The sequence below is a fragment of the Carcharodon carcharias genome, chromosome 8 (genome assembly GCF_017639515.1).
Source record: "Carcharodon carcharias isolate sCarCar2 chromosome 8, sCarCar2.pri, whole genome shotgun sequence".
Classification (NCBI taxonomy): Eukaryota; Metazoa; Chordata; class Chondrichthyes; order Lamniformes; family Lamnidae; genus Carcharodon; species Carcharodon carcharias.
Genome location: NC_054474.1, coordinates 106,655,402 through 106,677,053, shown reverse-complemented (window position 1 = coordinate 106,677,053; position 21,652 = coordinate 106,655,402). Strand labels below are relative to the sequence as shown.

Genomic DNA, 21,652 nt, shown 5'->3' with positions numbered 1-21,652 from the left:
ACACAAGTTTCCATCTTCATCTCTGATAGGTCCCACTTTTACCTTTTAGCATTAATGGATTGGTAAAATATCTTTGGGTTATCTTTAACTTTACTTGCTAATCTTTTTTCTTTTTTTTTATGGGGAGAGATTGGAGAAGTTGGGACTGTTTTCCTTGGAGAGGAGAAGGCCAAGAGATTTGATAGAAGTTTTCAAAATCATGAGGGGTCTGGACAAAGTAGAGAGGGAGAAACTGTTCCTGCTCGTAAACGGATCGAGAACCAGAGGGCACGGTTTTAAAGTATTTTGCACAAGAAGCAAATGCGTGGTGGGAAGAAACCTTTTCACACAGTGAGTAATTAGGGTTTGGAATGCACTGTCTGGGAGTGTGGTGGAGGCAGGTTCAACTGAAGCATTCAAGAGGGCATTGGATGATTATTTCATAGAAAGAACGTACAGGGCTACAGGGAAAAGGTAGGAGATTGTCACTAAGTTAAAATGTTCAGAGCTGGTGCAGACACAATGGGCCAAATGGCCTCCTTCTGCACTGTAACAATTCTGTGATTCTGTGATAACACCAGCTGGGATCATAGCATTTGGGAGTCCAATTCACAGCCAGTATCCAGAAGCTAGATGGTTTGCTGGCAATCAGCAATGCTGTTCTCGACAAAGTCAACCAGACTTAACAAATTTAAAAAGCTTTGGGCCCATCACAAACACTATCCCAGGATCCTGACTGTACAAAGTCCAATACAGATTTTTAAAAAACAGGGGAGTGTAAAACCAAGGTACTAAGTCTATGCAGACCACAATCCTGGTGTTCCCAGAAAAGTTCAAAACCAAGAACCAAAGGCTGTTTCAGTGGAGTTTGATGCTGCAGCCATTTACACTAAAATTTGTGCATATTGCTGGTGGAAACAATGTGATTATGTGGATCAAAAACAGAATTACCTGGAAAAACTCAGCAGGTCTGGCAGCATCGGCGGAGAAGAAAAAAGTTGATGTTTCGAGTCCTCGTGACCCTTCAACAGAACTGAGTGAAATTAGGAGATGGGTGAAATATAAGCTGGTTTGGGGGGGTGGGGGGTGGAGGTGGTGGGGGGAGAGAAGTGGGGGGGTGGTTGTAGGGACAAGCAAGCAGTGAAAGGAGCAGATAATCAAAAGATGTCACAGACAAAAGAACAAAGAGGTATTGAAGGTGGTGATATTATCTAAATGAATGTGCTAATTAAAAATGGATGGCAGGGCACTCAAGGTACAGCTCTAGTTGGGGGTGGGGTGGAATAAGACTAACAGGGCATAAAAGGTATAGATTTAAAAATAATGGAAATAGTGGGAAAAGAAAAATCTATATAAATTATTGGAAAAAACAAAAGGGAGGGGGAAGAAATGGAAAGGGGGTGGGGATGGAGGAGGGAGTTCAAGATCTAAAGTTGTTGAATTCAATATTCAGTCCGGAAGGCTGTAAAGTGCCTAGTCAGAAGATGAGGTGCTGTTCCTCCAGTTTGCGTTGGGCTTCACTGGAACAATGCAGCAAGCCAAGGACAAACATGTGGGCAAGAGAGCAGGGTGGAGTGTTAAAATGGTAAGCGACAGGGAGGTTTGGGTCTTTCTTACAGACAGACCGCAGGTGTTCTGCAAAGCAGTCACCCAGTTTGCATTTGGTCTCTCCAACGTAGAGGAGACCGCATTGGGAGCAACGAATGCAGTAGACTAAGTTGGAGGAAATGCAAGTGAAGGGCTGCTTCTCTTGAAAGGAGTGTTTGGGCCCTTGGACGGTGAGGAGAGAGGAAGTGAAGGGGCAGATGTTGCATCTTTTGCGTGGGCATGGGGAGGTGCCATAGGTGGGGGTTGAGGAGTAGGGGGTGATTGAGGAGTAGACCAGGGTGTCCCGGAGGGAACGATCCCTACGGAATGCTGATTGGGGGGGGGGGGGGGGTGGGTGAAGGGAAGATGTGTTTGGTGGTGGCATTATGCTGGAGTTGGCGGAAATGGCGGAGGATGATCCTTTGAATGCGGAGGCTGGTGGGGTGATAAGTGAGGATAAGGGGGATCCTATCATGTTTCTGGGAGGGAGGAGAAGGCGTGAGGGCAGATGCGCGGGAGATGGGCCGGACACGGTTGAGGGCCCTGTCAACGACCGTGGGTGGAAAACCTCGGTTAAGGAAGGAGGACATGTCAGAGGAACTAACAGACGCGACGGAGGCGAAGGAACTGAGAGAATGGGATGGAGTCCTTACAGGAAGCGGGGTGTGAGGAGCTGTAGTCGAGGTAGCTGTGGGAGTCGGTAGGCTTGTAATGGATATTGGTGGACAGTCTATCACCAGAAATTGAGATTACGTGGACAGATTATGCACAGATTATGTGGATGCCCTGTTGAGAGTTTAAAGAACTAGGGATGGTAAAAAATGTCTTAAAGCTAGGTGAAACTGTTGTTTTTTATAAGATTATAACACTATTTGTAATGAAGCTATTGTAAATACTATGTGTCATTTCATCTTTCTGATATGTAATACACTAATTGTTAGTGTCTATGATGTTAAGAACTTGTTTTCCAACATTATTGTAAAGAAAACATTACTACAATAAAACTTCTTTTTTCCAAGGGGGAGGAGTGGAGGTCGACCTTGGACCTGGAAGCAGTACAGTCGGGAAAATTTGTAATTTCTTTCATTGCAAATTCTACAAACCTTTTAAAGCTTGAAGAGGATTTTTAAGAATTTTCATCAATTGTAAAAAAAATCACTTGCATTTTCTTGGATAATAAAATAATGATACTGGTCCATGTGACCTGATGGCCCTTGACCTAGAAGTAGAACCCACAGGAAGGATGTTAAAAAATAAGCCATTTGGCCAGACACAAAAGAGAGTTGCAGACACAAGCAGAGGAGCTGTAAGGTGACGGCTCAGATACAGACATAGAAAAAGACAGAGAGTAAAGAACAAAAAAAACAAATTCTTGTGAGAAGTAGCAAATTTCTCCAAGGAATAGGTCAGTTTAACTGTTTGGCAGAAAAGAAGACAGGAACTTTTTGAAGTACTGTGTGAGCTGGTTAAAAAGATCTAAATCCTGGAAAACTTAATAGTGCAGGGACCCTAAAGAGCTGAGTGTCTTTACAGAAGCAGCCAAACCATAAGCTGGGGTGTTATTGGTTGGAAAGGAACTCTGGATAGTTACACCATCAGGACTGTTGTGATCCAAAGGAGAGAGGGATTGTAGAAGTGTGATTAGCTGATAACCATACCCATGAAAGCTGTTGTTGGATAGATCTCCTGACCTACTACCCTGTGTGAATAAAGGACAGCATATTGTGAGACAGTGTGGCTACTTAATGCCATACATGGTGAAGAGAATTCTTGTGGTTGTGTAAGATGTGTCATAAGATTATATCAACTATTTATAGTGAAATGTACATTGTCACGACTCACTGGGGATAGTGTGCTATAATATCAGCCCCACTGTTCCCTGAGCCATGACAAATGTGAAATGTTTGACCACACCACTAGATTGCCCCAATTCTACTTAACTGTTTAATTTCGGTTAACAGAATACAAGCGCCAGGTTTGTAAACTTAATAAATAAATAACTGTTTATTGAATAAACTGTCATTAACCAGTAGCAAAGGAAACAAATATGATCTGGTAATTTTAACTCTAACCTAAACTCTACCCCTTCTTAAATCCCTATACACATACACATAAGACACACAAAAACGTGGATATTAAGGGTGGGATAAAACAGTTCAACGGCACCAGTTGCGGGGTACAGGATTCGATGAGTTGATTTTGTCGATGTCTTTCAATTTCCTTTCAGTCCTTGTTGATGACAAGATGGTCTTCCAACACTTTCAGTATTTAGTTCACTGGTTGGGCTCTTGCCTTTTCAATGAAACTAACAGTGATTTTCCCCTTTCTCTCATAAAACTCCTGCCAAGAGACAGAGAGCAGATTATGGAGATATGAGGAGAAAAAGCCAGCTAGCTATGATTGTGGAATTACTGAAATCTTCCACACACAGGAGCAAGCGGTTTTAGATCTTGTTCCATTCAGGATAGGAGCTATTCAGCTGCACTGCTTTCACACAAGACCTGATCATCTGGTCAGGAGCCAATTAAAATGCTGTTGTCAGACAGCTCCCTTGGTCCAGGACTCCTTTCCGGCACCATCCTGTCTTTTATGCCATACGCTGTTCCAGTACTGCAACATTGTATGTATCTCTCATCCTGTCCCATGGACAGTCTCTCAAACTGCAGCCAATGCAATCCCAATCCACAGTCCAATAGAAAGTAAGAAGATACATTCCATACATATCTCTATTATGACACCGTCGATGGTAACGGCTGAGTCGTTCAAATCCCAGAGGAAAACTTGAAACAACTGTCATAACTCATTTTTTAAATTTGTAATTTTGAGATGCAGACTTTGAATTCAGCAGGAATAAGACCACCGAGGCTCATGGTTTTTATATAAAACTAAATTAAACATTTAATTTAACAACAAATTAAACACATACACATGGCTACAAATGACTACTATAATAACTTTTAACAAATCCCCAAATTAATCACTCCCAGGTAAATCTTCACTAAGGCAACAGTAACCCACAGGGCAGAATATTACACTCGGCATGCGGGCGTGCGCCTGACATGCCCAAGTGTAAGATGGAGTGCGATGACGTCGGGCACTCGTGTGATATTTAGTTTCGCGCCAGAGTTGGCTGCACACCTGCTGATAATAAAAAGTCCAATTAAGGCCATTAACAATTTAATTAAATTCAAATTTACATTGCCCATCGAATCTTATGGGATGAGGTTTCCGAAAGCAAGTAAACATTAAATAAAAACTTTATTTTATAATTAAAAACATGTCCCAGCTCATGTGACAGAGCCACATGAGGGGAGGTGTTTTATTAAATCTTCACTGTATTAATTATTTAAACAGTGCTGCAATCTCCCTGACACAGCTCCGTGCCTCAGGAAAATTGAAGCACTCTTTATCGCACAAGCGCGAACTGCGCATGAGGCCAGCTCGCCCTCCTCCACCCGCCCACACAGGCAGCACTCAGCACTGTCGCTTGTGACCCACGCAGGGTGGGCCTTAATTGGCTCACGCGCATGAAATCGTGGCGTGGAGCCGATCGTGGGCAGCAGTCAGCTCCTGGCCGCCCCCACCTGCTCAGCATCCCCATCACGGGTAAAATCCTGTCCAGACTTTAAATAGACACCAGGCAAAGCACATTTGACCTTATGAATTCCAAATGAAGTTCCTTTGCAAGTTGGTTGGAGGCGTACAGGCTGGTTAGGTCTTAAATGCTTCCACCTTACACACACAAACTTCTTTCTTTGTACACCTAGCTTTCCCTTTGAATGTCAATTTTCCATTGTATCACTAGTTCTTTTGAACTTCAGATCTTCTAACAATAAAACCGCTTTCATAGCACCAATTTTATTAGTAAGAAAAATAAACACATTATTTGGCTTCTCCCAGCTAGGTGCAAGATTTTACCCACGGTCTTTTAACATCTCAAAACTACTATACATCAAAGTACCTATGTTAGCTGGCTTTAATCCAATTAAGACACACACAGACACACACCTCACTAGAATTCTATTTAAAAAATAATTTCCAATAACATTATACACATTAATATCTCTTCATCACAGCCTTCTCCCCTAAAAGAGATCAACCGCCATTTCAAAAATGCGTTTCATCACTCGGTATGTGACACATGGACATCAAAATATGAGACTTACTTTCATTCATCCTTCCTCCCCCTTATACAATCATCAGCATTTCTTACTCCTTTAACTTATTTTAGTATTTTACACCCGGGACAACGCATTTGCGATCACATTATCTTCCCATCAATGTGAACAATCTTTACATTGAATGGTTGAAACAATAGACTCCACCTAAACAATCTCGCATTCCCAGTTGTAAACTTTTCAATGAATGTCAGTGAATTATGGTCAGTGTAGATTAGAGTTTCTTTGTTATCGTGTTGGACATAAACTTCAAAGTGTTGAAAAGACAACAATAACGCTAGAGTTTCTTTTTCTACTGTAGAGTACTTCCTCTGATATTGATTTAGTTTCTTGGAAAAGTACCCCACCAGCTTCTCTGTCCCTAACTGATCATCTTGTAATAAGATTGCACCTACCCCCAAGTCCCTGGCATCAATTGCCACTTTAAAAGGTTTGGTAAAGTCAGGAGTGGCCAACACTGGTTCATTTATTAAGATTGCCTTCAGCTTTTCAAAGGCTGTTTGGCATTCTGCTGACCATATCACTTTTGCCTGTTTTCTTAAACAAATTGGTAAGAAGTACAGCTATCGTGCTGAAGTTAGGCACAAACTTGCTATAAAACCCACATGTTCCTGAAAATCTCAGGGTTCTCATTTAGTTTTAGGAAAGGGGAATCCTATTAGAGCATTCACTTTTGCTGTTCTTGGCAGCACTTGCTCGTGCCCTATGATGTGACCCAGGTAAGTTACCCTTACCTTTGCAGATTCGTTTTTGGCCAGATTTATAACTAAGCCAGCCAACAGCAATTGCTTAAACAGGTCTTCTAATTGCTTTACATGTTCTTCCCATGCATTACTATATAGTACGACATGGTCTAAATAAACCACAAAGTTAGGTACTTCAGCTACAACTTGATTCAAAAGTCTCTGGAATGTAGCTGGGGCATTTTTAAACTCAAACAGCACAACCAGACATTGATACAACCCACTTGCTGTAACAAAGGGATATTTCCTTAGCCCTTGATGTTAATGGCACTTGCCAGTACCCAATAGATAAATTTGAGACAGAAATGATGCACAGCCAACCCTATTGATGCAATCCTCTAAGTGAGGAATTGGGTACAAATCTGTCTTCGTTACTAATTCACCTTCCTGCAGTCTATACAAAATTGAGTGGATAATCTGGTTTAGGGGCCAATACTGCCAGTGAGTTCCAGCCACTTTGGTTGGGTTCAATCTCTTGATTGTCCAGCATATTTTGGATCTCTGTTTCTAACTGAGCTTGTTTTTCTGGGAAATTTTTAAGTGCTATCATGCCTCTTTGCATGCTCCTGTGACTCTTTCTAGAAGAATGGACACATAATCCAACATCATCGTTCTGCTTTAGGAACTCTTCCTTAATCACTTTTAATGGACCTTTTATTTCATGGCCATAGAGAAATTTGAATGGACTAAATCCAGTAGGCTCATTTGGAGAATCTCTGATAGCAAATAGTAAGAAATCTAATCCTTTGTCCCAATTTTTTGGGTATTCGAGGCAATAGGTCTTAATTATGGTTTTGAGAGTCTGATGGTATCTCTCTAAAGCTCCCTGTCCATGGATGAGAGGTGGTAGACTTTAGTTGTTTGATACCCAAACTGTTGATTATGTCCTGGAAAATTTTAGACATGAAGTTAGAACCTTGGTCAGACTGTATTTCAATTGGTAGGCCATAACAAGTGAAAAACTGAGTTAACTTTTCCATTACCACCTTAGCTGCAATTATCCTTAAAGAAATAGCTTCTGGAAATCGGGTTGTCATTTCATGATTATAAGAATGTCCTGCTTTTGTTTTGGGAACACAATCTACTAATAACCAACCGAATAGTTCTTCAAAAACTGGTGTGGGAATTAAAGGTGCTGGTTTGATTACCTACGACCTGACATGTATGGCACATTTTACAAAATTGAACTATGTCCTTATGAAGCCTTGGCCAGGTAAAATGCCTGTTTATCGATGCTTGGGTTTTCCATATTCCTACATGTCCTGCCATAGGAACTTAATGTGCTACTCGCAATATCTCCTTACGATATTTGGGTAGTACCACTATCTGACAAACAACCGTCCATTTTTCATCCGCAGCTGTGTGAGGGTGTCTCCACTTCCTCATCAGAACTGGGTTTTTAATGTAACAGCACTTTGGAACTCCTTCACCCTCAGCATCAGTGTGAGCTGACTGTGCTAACCTGTTTAACTCTGAATTTGCTTTCTGAGCCTCAGTTAATGAAAACCTGCCAAACACTTCCTTTGAATTATCCTCACCCTTAATTAAAATTTCGGCTGCTCTAACATCTGCTTGTCATATTACTTTGACCTCTGGTGATGGACTTCGTTTAGCCATTGCTCTGCTCACCACACACTATGGAAAAATACCAGGAACTTGTTCTTGTAACTGCTCCATCTCTTTAGCCTCTCTCGGACTTTCCGTAATAATGGGCGAAGCTATAACTTTCACTCCTGCCAAATCATTCCCCAGGAGTAAATCAACTCCATCCACAGGTATTTCTTAACCAATCCTACAACCAGCGACGCAGACAACAAATCACACTCCAATTGCACTTTGTACAATGGACTCAGGATATACTCTCTACTTATCCCATTTACCAATACTTTAACTTTCATTGAACTCTCTGGAAGGAAAACTAGGTCCTTCCCCAGTAAAAGAGTTTGAGTACCTCCTGTGTCCCTTAATATAGTTATGGGTTTGGCTGCATCATTTGATCAAAAATCCTTTATATCTCTCACCTAACTTTTTCACTTTACAGACATACACAGCAGTGTTTACCTCCAGGCCCTTATTTGTAGTTAAAGCTACAATTTGATCCGCGGCATTTTCTTTTTGAGTTCCCTTTTCGGACTCACTTTTACGAGTTCCAATAAGCCCCATGGGCTTCCCTCACAACTCCCAGCATTCTGAACAAACGTGTCCCACTTTATTACAGTGGGAACACTTAGGCCTTCGAGTTTCACCTCCAGCCTCAGTACCTTCTTTCCTGATCTGGGAAGATCTCAACGTATTCCCAGCTGTCCATTCTTTACCCTGTCTACTTTCCTTTCTTTCACCCTCCTACTTTCTATCCTTTTCATATTTATGGGGGTGATGGAAAAAAGGTTTAGTTTTATGGATCAGCTCATAATCATCAGCCATTACTCCTGCCTGTGGAGCAGTTACAACGCTTTGGTCTTCAACATGGGTTCTTATTACAGAAGGGAGGGAATTTTTAAATTCTTTCAAAAGAATGGTCTCTCTGAGAATTTCACAGGTAGTTTCACCTCCTAATGCTCGTACCCACCTTTCAAAACGACTTTGCTTAATCCTTTCAAATTCAGTGTAAGTTTGCCCAAGCTGTTTCCTTAAATATTTTGCCTGTAAGATTCAGGGACCAACTCATATGCATTCAAAATGGCCTTTTTCGCCACAACATAATCCCTAGAAACCTCCTCTGACAGTGAAGCATAAATTTCCTGTGCTCTACCTGTCAGCTTGCTCTCCAGTTTTCTTTTGGCCAATTAATCTGTTTAGCTATCGTCTCAAATGAAATAAAGAATGCTTCAATATCCCTTTCCTCAAATTTAAGAAAAGGTTGTTCAAATTAAACATCTCCCCACTGGATTCTGATCTGGACATAAGTTCTGCCTCACCTATTGGTGTCTCTTTTTTAACTGTCAGCATTTTAAGCTGGAATTCTCTCTCTTTCCCCCTTTTCTAACTCCGTTTGAAATGTCCTTTCTCTTTTCTTTTCTACCTGTCCCTTTGGAATGCCCTTTCTGCCTGTTCCCTTTGGAATTGTCTTTCTCTTTCCCTTTCTTTTTTTTCTCTGTCGTTTCTTTTTTTTGCTGCCTGTAGTTCCAATTTTTTTTTATTTGCAACTGAATTTGAGCCCAATCCAATGAACCACCCTTGGAGAACTCAGTCTCTCAGGTATTCGTTCCATCTTTAAATGCTGTGTCATCTCTTTGATTATCTCTGCCTTCCTAGCCTTGGCAGGCAATCCTACTCTTAATTTACTTGCCAATTTGATTCACCTGGCTTTTGGGATCCCTTGTAAAATCATCAGGGACATCTCTTCCATTTGCAGGAAAGCTTTAGCAGTTTCCAGTGCCATCTTATTTTTGATAGTACAAACCTGGTGTTTCCTTTTAGCCTTTATTACTCACTGAATCTACACCCAAATTGTCATTGTCTTTTCTCCAAAATATCCTGGACGAGCCCCCAAACTTTGTCACGACTCACTGGGGATAGTGTGCTATAATATCAGCCCCACTGTTCCCCGAGCCACGACAAATGAGAAAAGTTTGACCAAACCACCAGATTGCCCCAATTCTACCTAACTGTTTAACTAGGTTAACAGAATATGAGCACCAGGTTTGTAAACTTAATATGTAAACAATTGTTTATTGAACAAATTCTCGTTAATCAGTGGCAAAAGAAATAACCTAAACTCTACCCCCTTCTTAAATCCCTATACAAACACATATGAAGCATGTAAAAATCCTTGTTTTTGTGTGTCTTAAGGGTGGGATAAAACAGTTCAATAGCACCAATTTGGGAGCACAGCATTAGATAGCTTGATTTTGATCGATGTCTTCCGAATTCATTTCAGTTCTTGTTGATGATACGAGGTGGCCTTTCAGCACTTTCAGTATTTAGTTCACTGGTTGAGAACTTGCTTTTTAACGTCACTAACAGTAGTTTTCCCCTTTGCCTCTTGACAGGGGTTTTTGAGAGAGAGAGAGCAGGTTATAGAGATATGAGGAGAACAAAAAGCCAGCTAGCTATTATTGTGGAATTACTGTAATCTTCCGCACACAGGAGCTTTTAGGTCTTGTTCTTTTCAGGCTAGGAGCTATTCAGCTGTACTGCTTTCACACAAGACCTGGTCAGGAGCCAATTAGAATGCTGTTGTCAAGCAGCTCCCTTGGTCCAGGACTCTTTTCTGGCACCATTCTGCCTTTTATGCCATACTCTGTTCCAGTACTGCAACATTGTATGTATCCCTCATCCTGTCCCATGGACAGTCTCTCAAACTGCAGCCGTTGCAATCCCAATCCACAGTCCAACAGAAAATAAAAAGATATGTTCTTTACAACACTTCAAGAGAAATAAAAAAGATACGTTCCTTACAACATTTTTAAGTATCATTTGCCTGTTAATTCATGTCTAATTTGTATTGGTTCTGCATCGTGTTCAAGTAAAAGCCACCAAAAGTGGAATCCTGTTATAATTTTTTCATTTGGGGGTCGTTCCATAAATTTAGTTATTTTGGTTTACTGTTCCCCCACGGGGATTGTAACACTGACCCAATCAATCGGAGAGCATCCTACACACACACGCCCAGCCAGGCCGCGTCCTACACACACGCGCCCAGCCAGGCCGCGTCCTACACACACGCGCCCAGCCAGGCCGCGTCCTACACACACGCGCCCAGCCAGGCCGCGTCCTACACACACGCGCCCAGCCAGGCCGCGTCCTACACACACGCGCCCAGCCAGGCCGCGTCCTACACACACGCGCCCAGCCAGGCCGCGTCCTACACACACGCGCCCAGCCAGGCCGCATCCTACACACACGCGCCCAGCCAGGCCGCGTCCTACACACACGCGCCCAGCCAGGCCGCGTCCTACACACACGCGCCCAGCCAGGCCGCGTCCTACACACACGCGCCCAGCCAGGCCGCGTCCTACACACACACGCCCAGCCAGGCCGCGTCCTACACACACACGCCCAGCCAGGCCGCGTCCTACCACACACACCCAGCCAGACTGCATCCTATACACACACACACACCCAGCCAGACTGCTTCCTACACACACACACACACCCAGCCAGACCGTGTCCTACACACACACACACACCCAGCCAGACCGTGTCCTACACACACACACACACCCAGCCAGACCGTGTCCTACACACACACACCCAGCCAGGCCGCGTCCAACACACACGCCCAGCTAGGCCGCGTCCTACACACACACACCCAGCCACACCGCTTCCTACACACACACACCCAGCCACACTACATCCTACACACACAGACCCAGCCACACCGCATCCTACACACACAAACCCACCCACACCGCATCCTACACACACACACCCAGCCACACTACATCCTACACACACACACACCCAGCCACACCGCGTCCTACCACACACACCCAGCCAGACTGCATCCTATACACACACACACACACCCAGCCAGACTGCTTCCTACACACACACACACACCCAGCCAGACCGTGTCCTACACACACACACACACACCCAACCAGACCGCATCCTACACACACACACCCAACCAGACCGTGTCCTACACACACACACCCAACCAGACCGTGTCCTACACACACACACCCAGCCAGACCGCGTCCTACACACACACACACCCAGCCAGACCGCGTCCTACACACACCCACCCAGCCAGACCGCGTCCTACATACACACACCCAGCCAGACCGCATCCTACAAACACACACCCAGCCAAACCGCATTCCTGCACACACACCCAGCCAGACCTCATCCTAAACTCACACCCAGCCAGACCGCATCCTACATACAGACCCAGCCATACAATATTCTGGAGACAAATGATGAACTTATGTCAAGTCTCCAATTTGTCTTTAAAAAAAAGAATGGGCATGAAGATACAGTGTAAGAAATTTTAATGAAAGACTATTTACATGTGGAACTTTGCCTGGGACTGTGAAGATTGCACTTTTGGGGGTCTCTGGGTTGTGGTGATCCAGGAGCTAGGGACCCTCGGTGTGTGGAGATTGAATAATGTGCATCTCTGAGCTGTGGTAAATAAGGAGACAGAGTTCATCAGGCATGTCAAAGCCCTTGGATTAGAGACTAGTATACAGGATTCTGGGAAACTCCATGCGTTTGCTCATCTCCCATTACCTGTGAGAAAATGAACGTAGCAAATATAAACATCATTAATGCTTGGTAACTGGTCACTGACATCTAGAACAAGATGTAACAGCACCCCCAACCCAACATGATACCTCCTCCCCATCCAGCCCCACCCCAGTGCTGATCCCCCCCACCCCAGCGCCACCCCAACATGGTGCTCCCCCACCCCCGTGGTGCCTCCCCTGCTCTGGTGGCACCTCCCCCAACCCTGGCGTGTCTCCAGCTGCACCTACTGGTGCTCAGGATTTCCCATCTTGAGGGAGAGCTGGAGTCACTGCAGAGGAAAATTTCCTGGAACAGACGTTCCAGGAGGTGGTCACCCCACAGGCAGAGAGAGGTCAGGATAGTAGGCTGGTGGCCATCAGGAAGAGCAGGAACGAGCAGGTACTACAGGAGTCTTCAGGGCGTGTGCCACTCTCAAACTGGCACTCAGCATTGGAGACTGCTGCGAGTGATGAGACCCTGAAGGAGTGCAGTCCAGACCATGGCACCTATGGACAAGGGACTGTACAGGAGGGAACAAAGTGTAGAAATGTAGTTGTTGAGGAGATCCCATGGTCAGGGGAACAGAGAGGCATTTCTGTAACCATGATCGTGGGTCCTATATGGTGTGCTGCCTCCTGGTGCCAGGGTAGACATCATGGAGAAGGTGCAGAACATTCTGCAGGGGGAAGGGAGTGAGCCAGAAGCTTTGGTACATATTGGTGCCAACAATATAGGGGAGGCAGGCATTGAGGTGCTGCTGTTAGATTCTCAGGAGCTCAGTGAAAGCTAAAAAGTAGAATCTTGAAGGCAGTAATCTCTGGATTCTTCACAGTGCCACGTGCGAGTGAGAATAGAAATAGGAAGATATGGAGCATCAATGTGTGGCTTGAAGCAGGTGCAGGAAAGAGGGCTTCAGGCTCCTGGGGATTTGGGACAAGTTCTAGGGCAGGAGGAACCTATTGAAGAGTAATGGGCTGCAACTCAACAGGACTGGGACCAATGGCCTCAATTTACTTGTGTGGTTGCGGAGGGTTTAAACTAAATTGGCAGAGGGGTGGGCACCAACATATAGAAGTAGAAAAGAGGAACAAGGTGCATAAAGTGAGAATGTTGGACAGAACTAGAAAAGGGAGCAGTTCCAAACAGATGGGAACAGATGAGGAAGGACAATGAGGAATACAAAGGTGGGTTCAGAATGAACACCACAAGAGTGTGGTGAATCGGTTAGTGAGCTAGAAGCACAAACCACCCTGTGAGAATATGATGTAGCTGCAATAACAGAAAAGTGGCTTCAAATGGTGAGGATTGGGTGCTTATTATTCAAGGATACGAAGTATTCAGAAAAAATAGGGAAAGATAAAATAGAGAGGTGGGGTGGCAGTAGTGATTAGGGAAGACATTGTCCTGTTCTAAATAGAGGATGTCCTTGATGGGCAAAGGCAGGAGCCATTTGGATAAAGGTGAGAAGCAAAAAAAGGATGATCACACCATGGAGTATTCCATAGACCTCCAAATATTGAGAGATAGAGCAGCAAATTTGAAGGGAAATCAGAGATGTGCAAGAACTATAGAGTGGCAATATTGGGGATCTTTAGTTACCCAAATATCGATTGGAAAAATGTTAAAGTAATGGGTAAGGTGGGGCAGGATTTTCTGGAATGTGTTTAGAGAACTTCCTCGATCAGTATGTTCTTGGCCCAACGAGAAAGGAGCCAGTGCTGGGAAATGAGGCAGGTCAAATGTCGATTGGGGTACATTTGGTAAGAGTGATCATCGCATCATAAGGTTTAGATTAGATTGTTTCTTGCTCCATTACTAAAGTGGAACTTGTAAATTGGAAGAGTGCTAATTTCAATGGGATGAAAGAATATAGAATAGAATCCAGAACATTTCAGCACAGGAAGAGGCCAATCAGCCTGCCAAGTTTGTGCTGGCCCTCTGCAAGAGTAATTCACCTAGTGTCACTCTCCTGCCTTTTCTTGTACCCCTCCAATTTTTTCCGTTCCGGTAATGATCCCTGATTCTTTTAGAAAGCCACAGTTGAATCCCCACCACACTTTCAGGCTGTGCATTCTAGCTCCTTACGACTCGCTGTGTGAAAAGGTTTCTCCTCACGTCTCCATTACTTCTTTTGCTAATACTTTAAATCTGTGCCCTCTGGTTCTAGATCCTTCTACCATTGGGAGCAGTTTTTCCCCATCAACTCTGTCCTTACCCTTCATGATTTTGAATACCTCTGGCAGATCTGCTCTTAACTTCCTCTTCTTCAGGGAGAACAGCCCCAACTTTTCCAATCTACCTACGTATCTGAAGTTCCTCATTCCTGGAACAATTCTCGTGAATCTTTTCTGCACCCTCTCTCTAATGCCTTCACATCCTTCCTGAAATACAGTGCCCAGAACTTGTCGAGTTGAGGCAAACCAATGTTTTAAACACATTTATTTTAACATCCTTACTTTTGAACTCATGTCCCCAGGTATAAAGCTCAATCCCCTATATTTTATTAACCACTCTCCAAGCTGTCCTGCCCCTTTCAATGAGTTACACACATATACACCAGGTCCCTCTGCTCCTGGACCCCCTTCAGAATTGTACTGTGATGAGGGTGGTCAGAGAGTGGTCTTGCCCTGCTGCAACAGTACAGGCTACAAGGAAAAGGAATGACTGGTAAGTAGTGGGTCAGGTCGGGTAAGTATTTACTACTTTAATCGCTTATAGTTTAAGGTCTTTTTGTGGTTTATAGTTTGTATATTCTATAGTAACGAAGATCAGTAAAGAAGGGCTCTAGAGTAATTGATTTAAAAGGTTTAATTTAAAGGGATAAGTCATGGCAAGAGAGCTCAAAGCCGTGGTGTGCTCCTCATGGGAAGCCAGGAACATTTCCAGTGTCCAGGACCAGCATGTGTGCAGGAAGTGTGTCCAGCTGCAGCTCCTGGAAGCTCGGGTTTCAGAGCTAGAACGGCAGCTGGGGACACTGTGGAGCATCCGCGAGTCTGAGAGGATTGTGATAGCACATTTAGAGAGGTGGTCACACTGCAGATGAAGGGACTTGAGGAAGGAAGGGAATGGGTGGCCACCAGGCAGTCCAAGAGAAACAGGCAGGTAGTTCAGAAGTCCCCTGGGGTCCCGCTCGCAAATCAGTATTCCATTTTGGAGGCTGATGAGGGCGCTGGTTCCTCCAGGGTGTGCAGACAGATCCAAGCTTCTAGCACTACAAGCAGCCTGTCTGCACAGGAAGGGAGGAAGAGAGGAGGAGCAATAGTAATAGGGGATTCTATAGTCAGGGGAACAGATAGGCGCTACTGTGGCCGTCAACGTGACTCCAGGATGGTGTGTTGCCTCCCTGGTGCCAGGGTCCAGGATGTCACTGAACGGCTGCAGGGCATCCTGAAGGGGGAGGGTGATATAGCAGAGGTCATGGTACATGTTGGTACCAATGACATAGGTAGAGAGGGGTGAGGTCTTGCATCAAAAATTCAGGGAGTTAGGCAGTAGACTAAAAAGCAAGACCTCTCGGGTTGTAATCTCTGGATTACTCCCAGTGCCAAGTGCTAGCGAGCTCAGAAATAGGAAAATAGCGCAGATGAATATGTGGCTTAAGAGTTGGTGCAGGAGGGAGGGTTTTAGATTCCTGGATCACTGGGAACGTTTCTGGGGAAGGTGGGACCTGTACAAGCGGGACAGTCTACTTCTGAACCAGAGCGGGACTAACATCCTTGTGGGCGGGTTTGCCAGTGCTGTTGGGAGGAGTTTAAACCAATTCAGCAGGGGGAAGGGACAGAGAATGTTAGCAGAATAGGGACACATCATAATGCAGTAAAACAATCAAGTCAGATGGAGTACAGCTGCATTAAGTTTCAAGGGAGTAAAGCAAGGCTGGATGGCCTCTACTTTAATGCCAGGAGTATTACAGGTAAAACAGATGAGTTAAGAGTGAGGATTGACACATGGAATTATGATATAGTAGCCATCACTGAGACATGGTTGAGGGAAGGGCAGGATTGGCAGTTCAACATTCTGGGATATAGAATCTTCAGGCGAGACAGGGGAGGGGATAAAAGAAGAGGAGGCGTTGCATTATTAGTTAACGAGACAGTTACTGCAGTAAGGAGAGATAATATCTTGGGGGGGGGGGGGGGGGCGGGGGGATATCAAATGAAGCTTTGTGTGTAGAGCTTAGGAATAAAAAAGGGGTGTTTATTATAGACCCCCAGATAGTCAGCAGGAAATTGTGGAGCAAATATGTGCACAATTTGTGGAGGTGTGTAAAAACATTAATAGGGTAATTATATTAGGCGATTTTAACTTTCCCAACATTAATTGGGATAGACGTAGTGTTAAGGGCTTGGATGGAGTGGATTTCTTGAAATGTATACAGGAGAACTTTTTAGTCAATGTGTTGAGGGTCCAACAAGTGCTGGACCTAATTCTGGGGAATGAAGCTGGACAGGTGGCTGAGGTGGTGGTGGGGGAGCATTTTAATGATAGCGCAACATGGTACAGTTTAAGTTTGTTATGGACAAAGAAATAGACAAGTTGCAAAAAAATGTTTTGGATTGGGGCAGAGCGGATTTTAGTAAAATAAGGCAGGATCTGGCCAAGGTGGACTGGGACCAGCTACTTGTGGGGAAATCTACAGAGGAGCTGTGGGGGATGTTCAAAAAGGAAATGGGGAGGGTACAGGCTCAATATGTTCTCTCTAGGGTGATAGGAAGGAGTAACAAGCCCAGAGAATCATGGATGACCAGATATATTCAAGTTATGATGAGAAGGAAAAGAGAGGCTTTTAGTAGGTACAAGGGAAGCAAATCAGCGGAGGCATTAGTTGAGCGCAGAAAGTGCAGGATGGAGCTTAAGAAAGCAATTAGGAGAGCAAAGAGGGGATATGAGAAAGATCTGGCTGGTAAAAGTAAGGAAAATCCCAAGATATTCCAGAAGGATATCAATGGGAAGAGGATAACCAGGAAAGAGTAGGCCCATAAGGGACCAAGGGGGCAATCCATGGGTGGAGCCAGAGGACATCGCGAGAGTGTTGAATGAATATATCACGTCCGTCTTCACCCAAGAGAATGAGGATGAAGGTAACAAATTCAGGGAGAGAGACTGCGAGGTTCTTAAGCAAATTGATATAGGGAGTGACACGGTATTGGAGACGTTGGCAGGCTTAAAAGTAGACAAATCTCCAGGCCCAGATGATTTGTGTCCCAGACTGCTGAGGGAGGCAAGGGAGGATATCGCAGGGGCTCTGACCCTAATTTTTAATTCCTCTCTGGCCCTGGGGAGGTGTCAGAGGACTGGAGAACAGCTAATGTGGTTCCGCTATTTAAGAAGGGTTGTAGAGATAAACCAAGGAACTACAGGCCAGTGAGTCTCACGTCAGTGGTAGGAAAACTATTGGAGAAAATTCTGAAGGAGAGAATCTATCTCCACTTGGAGGGGCAACGTTTGATCAGGGATAGTCAGCATGGATTTGTCAGAGGGAGGTCATGCCTAACAAATTTGATTAAATTTTTTGAGGAGGTGACCAGGTGTGTAGATGAGGGTAGTACAGTTGATGTAGTTTATATGGATTTCAGCAAAGCCTTTGACAAGGTCCCACATGGGAGACTTATAAAGAAGGCTAATGCATATGGGATATAGAATAATTTGATAAGGTGGATTCAAAATTGGCTTGGTTGTAGGAGATGGAGGGTGATGACAGAGGATGCTTTAGTGACTAGAAGCCAGTGTCCAGTGGCGTACCACAGGGATCTGTGCTGCGTCCCCTGTTATTTGTCATTTATATAAATGACACAGATGACCATGTGGGGGATCGGATTATTAAGTTTGCGGATGACACAAAGATTGGTTGGGTGGTTAACAGTGAAGTTGAGTGTCTTGGGCTACAGGAAGATATAGACGGGATGGTCAAATGGGCAGATAAGTGGCAGATGGAATTTAACCCTGAAAAGTGTCAGCTAAAACACGTTGGAAGGAGTAATTTGACAAGGAAGTATTCAATGAATGGCATGGCACTAGGAAGTTCTGAGGAACAAAGGGACCTTGGCGTGTGTGTCCATAGATCTCTAAAGGCGGAGGAGCATGTTAGTGGGGTGGTGAAAAAGGCGTATGGGACACTTGCCTTTATCAATCGAGGCACAGATTACAAAAGTAGGGAGGTCATGTTGGAGATGTATAGAACCTTGGTGAGGCCATAGCTGGAGTACTATGTGCAGTTTTGGTCGCCACATTATAGGAAGGATGTGATTATACTGGAGAGAGTGCAGAGGAGATTCACCAGGATGTTGCCTGGGATGAAACATTTAAGTTATGAAGAGAGGTTGGATAGACTTGGGTTGTCTTTGTTGGATCAGGGAAGACTGAGGGACGTCCTGATCGATGTGTACAAGATTATGAGGAGCGTGGACAGGGTGGATAGGGAGCAGCTGTTCCCCTTAGTTGAAGGGTCAGCCACGATGGGGCATAAGTTCAAGGTGAGGGGCAGGAGGTTTAGGGGGGATGTGAGGAAAACCTTTTTTACCCAGAGGGTGGTGACGGTCTGGAATGCACTGCCTGGGAGGGTGGTGGAGGTGGGTTACATCACATCTTTAAAAAGTACGTGGATGAGCACTTGGCACGTCATAACATTCAAGGCTATGGGCCAAGAGCTGGTGAATGGGGTTAGGTAGGTTGGTCAGGTGTTTCTCACGTGTCGGTGCAGACTCGACAGGCCGAAGGGCCTCTTCTGCACTGTGTGATTCTGTGAAAGTATAATAATTTTCACAATATTTTTCAGGTTTATTGTGAATTAGGTTTACAAGTATAGTTGGGTCTGTCTGTGATTTAATTACATTTGGAGTCAAGGAGCCTGCAAGTTTACATCATCAAAAGAAGCTAGGTGCTTAACATGCTAATGAGTAAACATGTATGGTGTGAAAGGAATTTGTATTTTTAGATAAATAAAGAGACTTCAATTTCAAAGGGAGCTTAGTCTGTTTATAACTAGCCAGGTAAGCAGAGCTAAGGAGTCTGTTTATTTTTCCCAAAGGTTACTGACAATGTTGGCAACATGAAAGTTTTCATATTATGAGGAAGATACAGTTTCAAAGACATATGGAACAATAGAATTTACATATTAAAAAGAGAGAGACATATATAAAGGAGAATGAAAGACTGTGTGGAAGGAAGGCCATGTAGAATCTAACAGGAGTGTGTGAAATAGCCTTAATGAAGCCTTCAGCCATTTGTGCATAAGCCTGCTATAGAGCAAAACTGAAGTTAGGAAAAAGCATTTGGAATTCCATTGTCAACTGGGTAGTGTGTTAACTTGCTGGTTCTGTTTAAATCTAAAATATATTTTGGACTAAAAGCAAAAAACTGCAAATGCTGGAAATCCAAAACAAAAACAAAAATACCTGGAAAAACTCAGCAGGTCTGGCAGCATCTGCGGAGAGGAACACAGTTAATGTTTCGAGTCCGTATGACTCATCAACAGAACTAAGTAAAAATATTTTCCTTAGTTCTGTTGAAGAGTCATTCGGACTCGAAACATTAACTGTGTTCCTCTCTGCAGATGCTGCCAGACCTGCTGAGTTTTTCCAGGTTATTTTTTGTGTTATATATTTTGGACTGTTGGGAGTATGTAACTGGGAGTCAGGTTAATTAGAAATTTTAGGAGTTATTGTACGAAATGATTGCAAGCCTTAATAAACATTTTAATTTAATTTTTAAAATCTCTAAAGGTCTTGATGGAATTATTGCTTCTGAATTCAGTGCACATAATTTGTAATAAATACAAATTGAAAAACCGTTGTGACAGCACGATCAAGTTTCCTTCATCATCTGCCATGTCATAACAGTACCTTTTATTTTATAACGTCTCTCCACATTCTTCCTACCAAAATGAATCATTTCACACTTCTCTGTATTAAATTTCATCTGGCACTTGCCCGCCCATTCCACCAACCAATGTCCTGTTGAAGTTCTACACCATCCTCCTTACAGTTCACAATACCTCAAGTTTTGAGTCATTCACAAATTCTGAAACTGTAACCTATACACCAAGGTCTGGATCATTAACATGTACCAGAAACAGCACTGGGCCTAAAACTGACCCCTGGGGAACACCATCAAAAACCTTCCTCCAATCTGAAATACATCCATTCACCACTACTTTGTTTCCTGTCACTCAGCCAATTTCATATCCATGTTGCTACTTTCCCTTTTATTCAACGAGCTATAACTTTGATCACAAGTCTGTTGTGCAGCATTGTCTCAAATGCCTTTTGAAAGTCCATGTACACCACATCAAAAGCATTGCCCTCATCAAAACTCTCTGTTACCTCATCAAAAAACTCCAGAAAGTTTGTTAAACACTATTTGCCCTTAACAAATCCATGCTAGCTTTCTTTAATTAACACACATATGCACAAGTGACTATTAACTGGACTGATTGGGTTGCTCTGTGGAAAGTTACGATAGAATTGATAGGCCTCTAAATCACAACATGCCCCCACATTCACATTACATGGATACGCACTTACTCCAGTGCACGAAACATTCAAATCAACGCACTCATAACACAGACTCATGGGCACACTGACACATATGCACGCACATTCAACAGCGAACGTCGATCCACTTCTAATGGGAACATGTTCACACCAAGGAAGGCATGGATACATGCCCACACACTCATGCTAACATTAACACCTACACAGGCTCATTGTAACAGACACACCTACTGACACTAACATTGCCCTACACACTCTCTCCGAGGATTTGGTGAGCTGCTCCAGCACTCACTCATTGGTTGAATATAGAGGGGTTAGATCCATCTGTGCCATTCTGTTTGCCAGCTCTGCGTGGTTTGCTGCGAGTCCGCACTGTAAGCAGAGGAGACAAGAGTGAGGGGTAGTACCTGAAGGTTCAATTATTCAAACTTCTTTAACATTGATTCGAACAGCTAACAACAACAAAAATAATCTAAAAGCTGCTGGAGTGTTGACC

The 21,652-nt window shown here is 43.9% G+C and overlaps 1 protein-coding gene across 8 annotated transcripts in view; it reads right to left on the bottom strand.

Moving 5' to 3' along the window:
- Positions 1 to 4,491: 4,491 nt before the first annotated feature.
- The window catches only part of uimc1 (ubiquitin interaction motif containing 1), a 145,404-nt gene continuing 128,243 nt past the window's right edge, over positions 4,492 to 21,652 (bottom strand). For 2 of the 8 annotated variants that reach the window (XM_041193548.1, XM_041193553.1), the window contains 2 exons: positions 21,449 to 21,528; positions 12,412 to 12,667 (listed from right to left, as the gene is read on the bottom strand). In XM_041193548.1, coding sequence (XP_041049482.1) covers positions 21,449 to 21,528 — 80 coding nt within the window. In that variant the 3' untranslated portion in view covers positions 12,412 to 12,667. Of the gene's footprint in view, positions 4,705 to 10,134; positions 10,822 to 12,411; positions 12,668 to 21,397; positions 21,529 to 21,652 lie in introns of those variants that run through there. The other 6 variants (XM_041193551.1, XM_041193550.1, XM_041193552.1 and 3 more) reach the window with 6 other exon arrangements.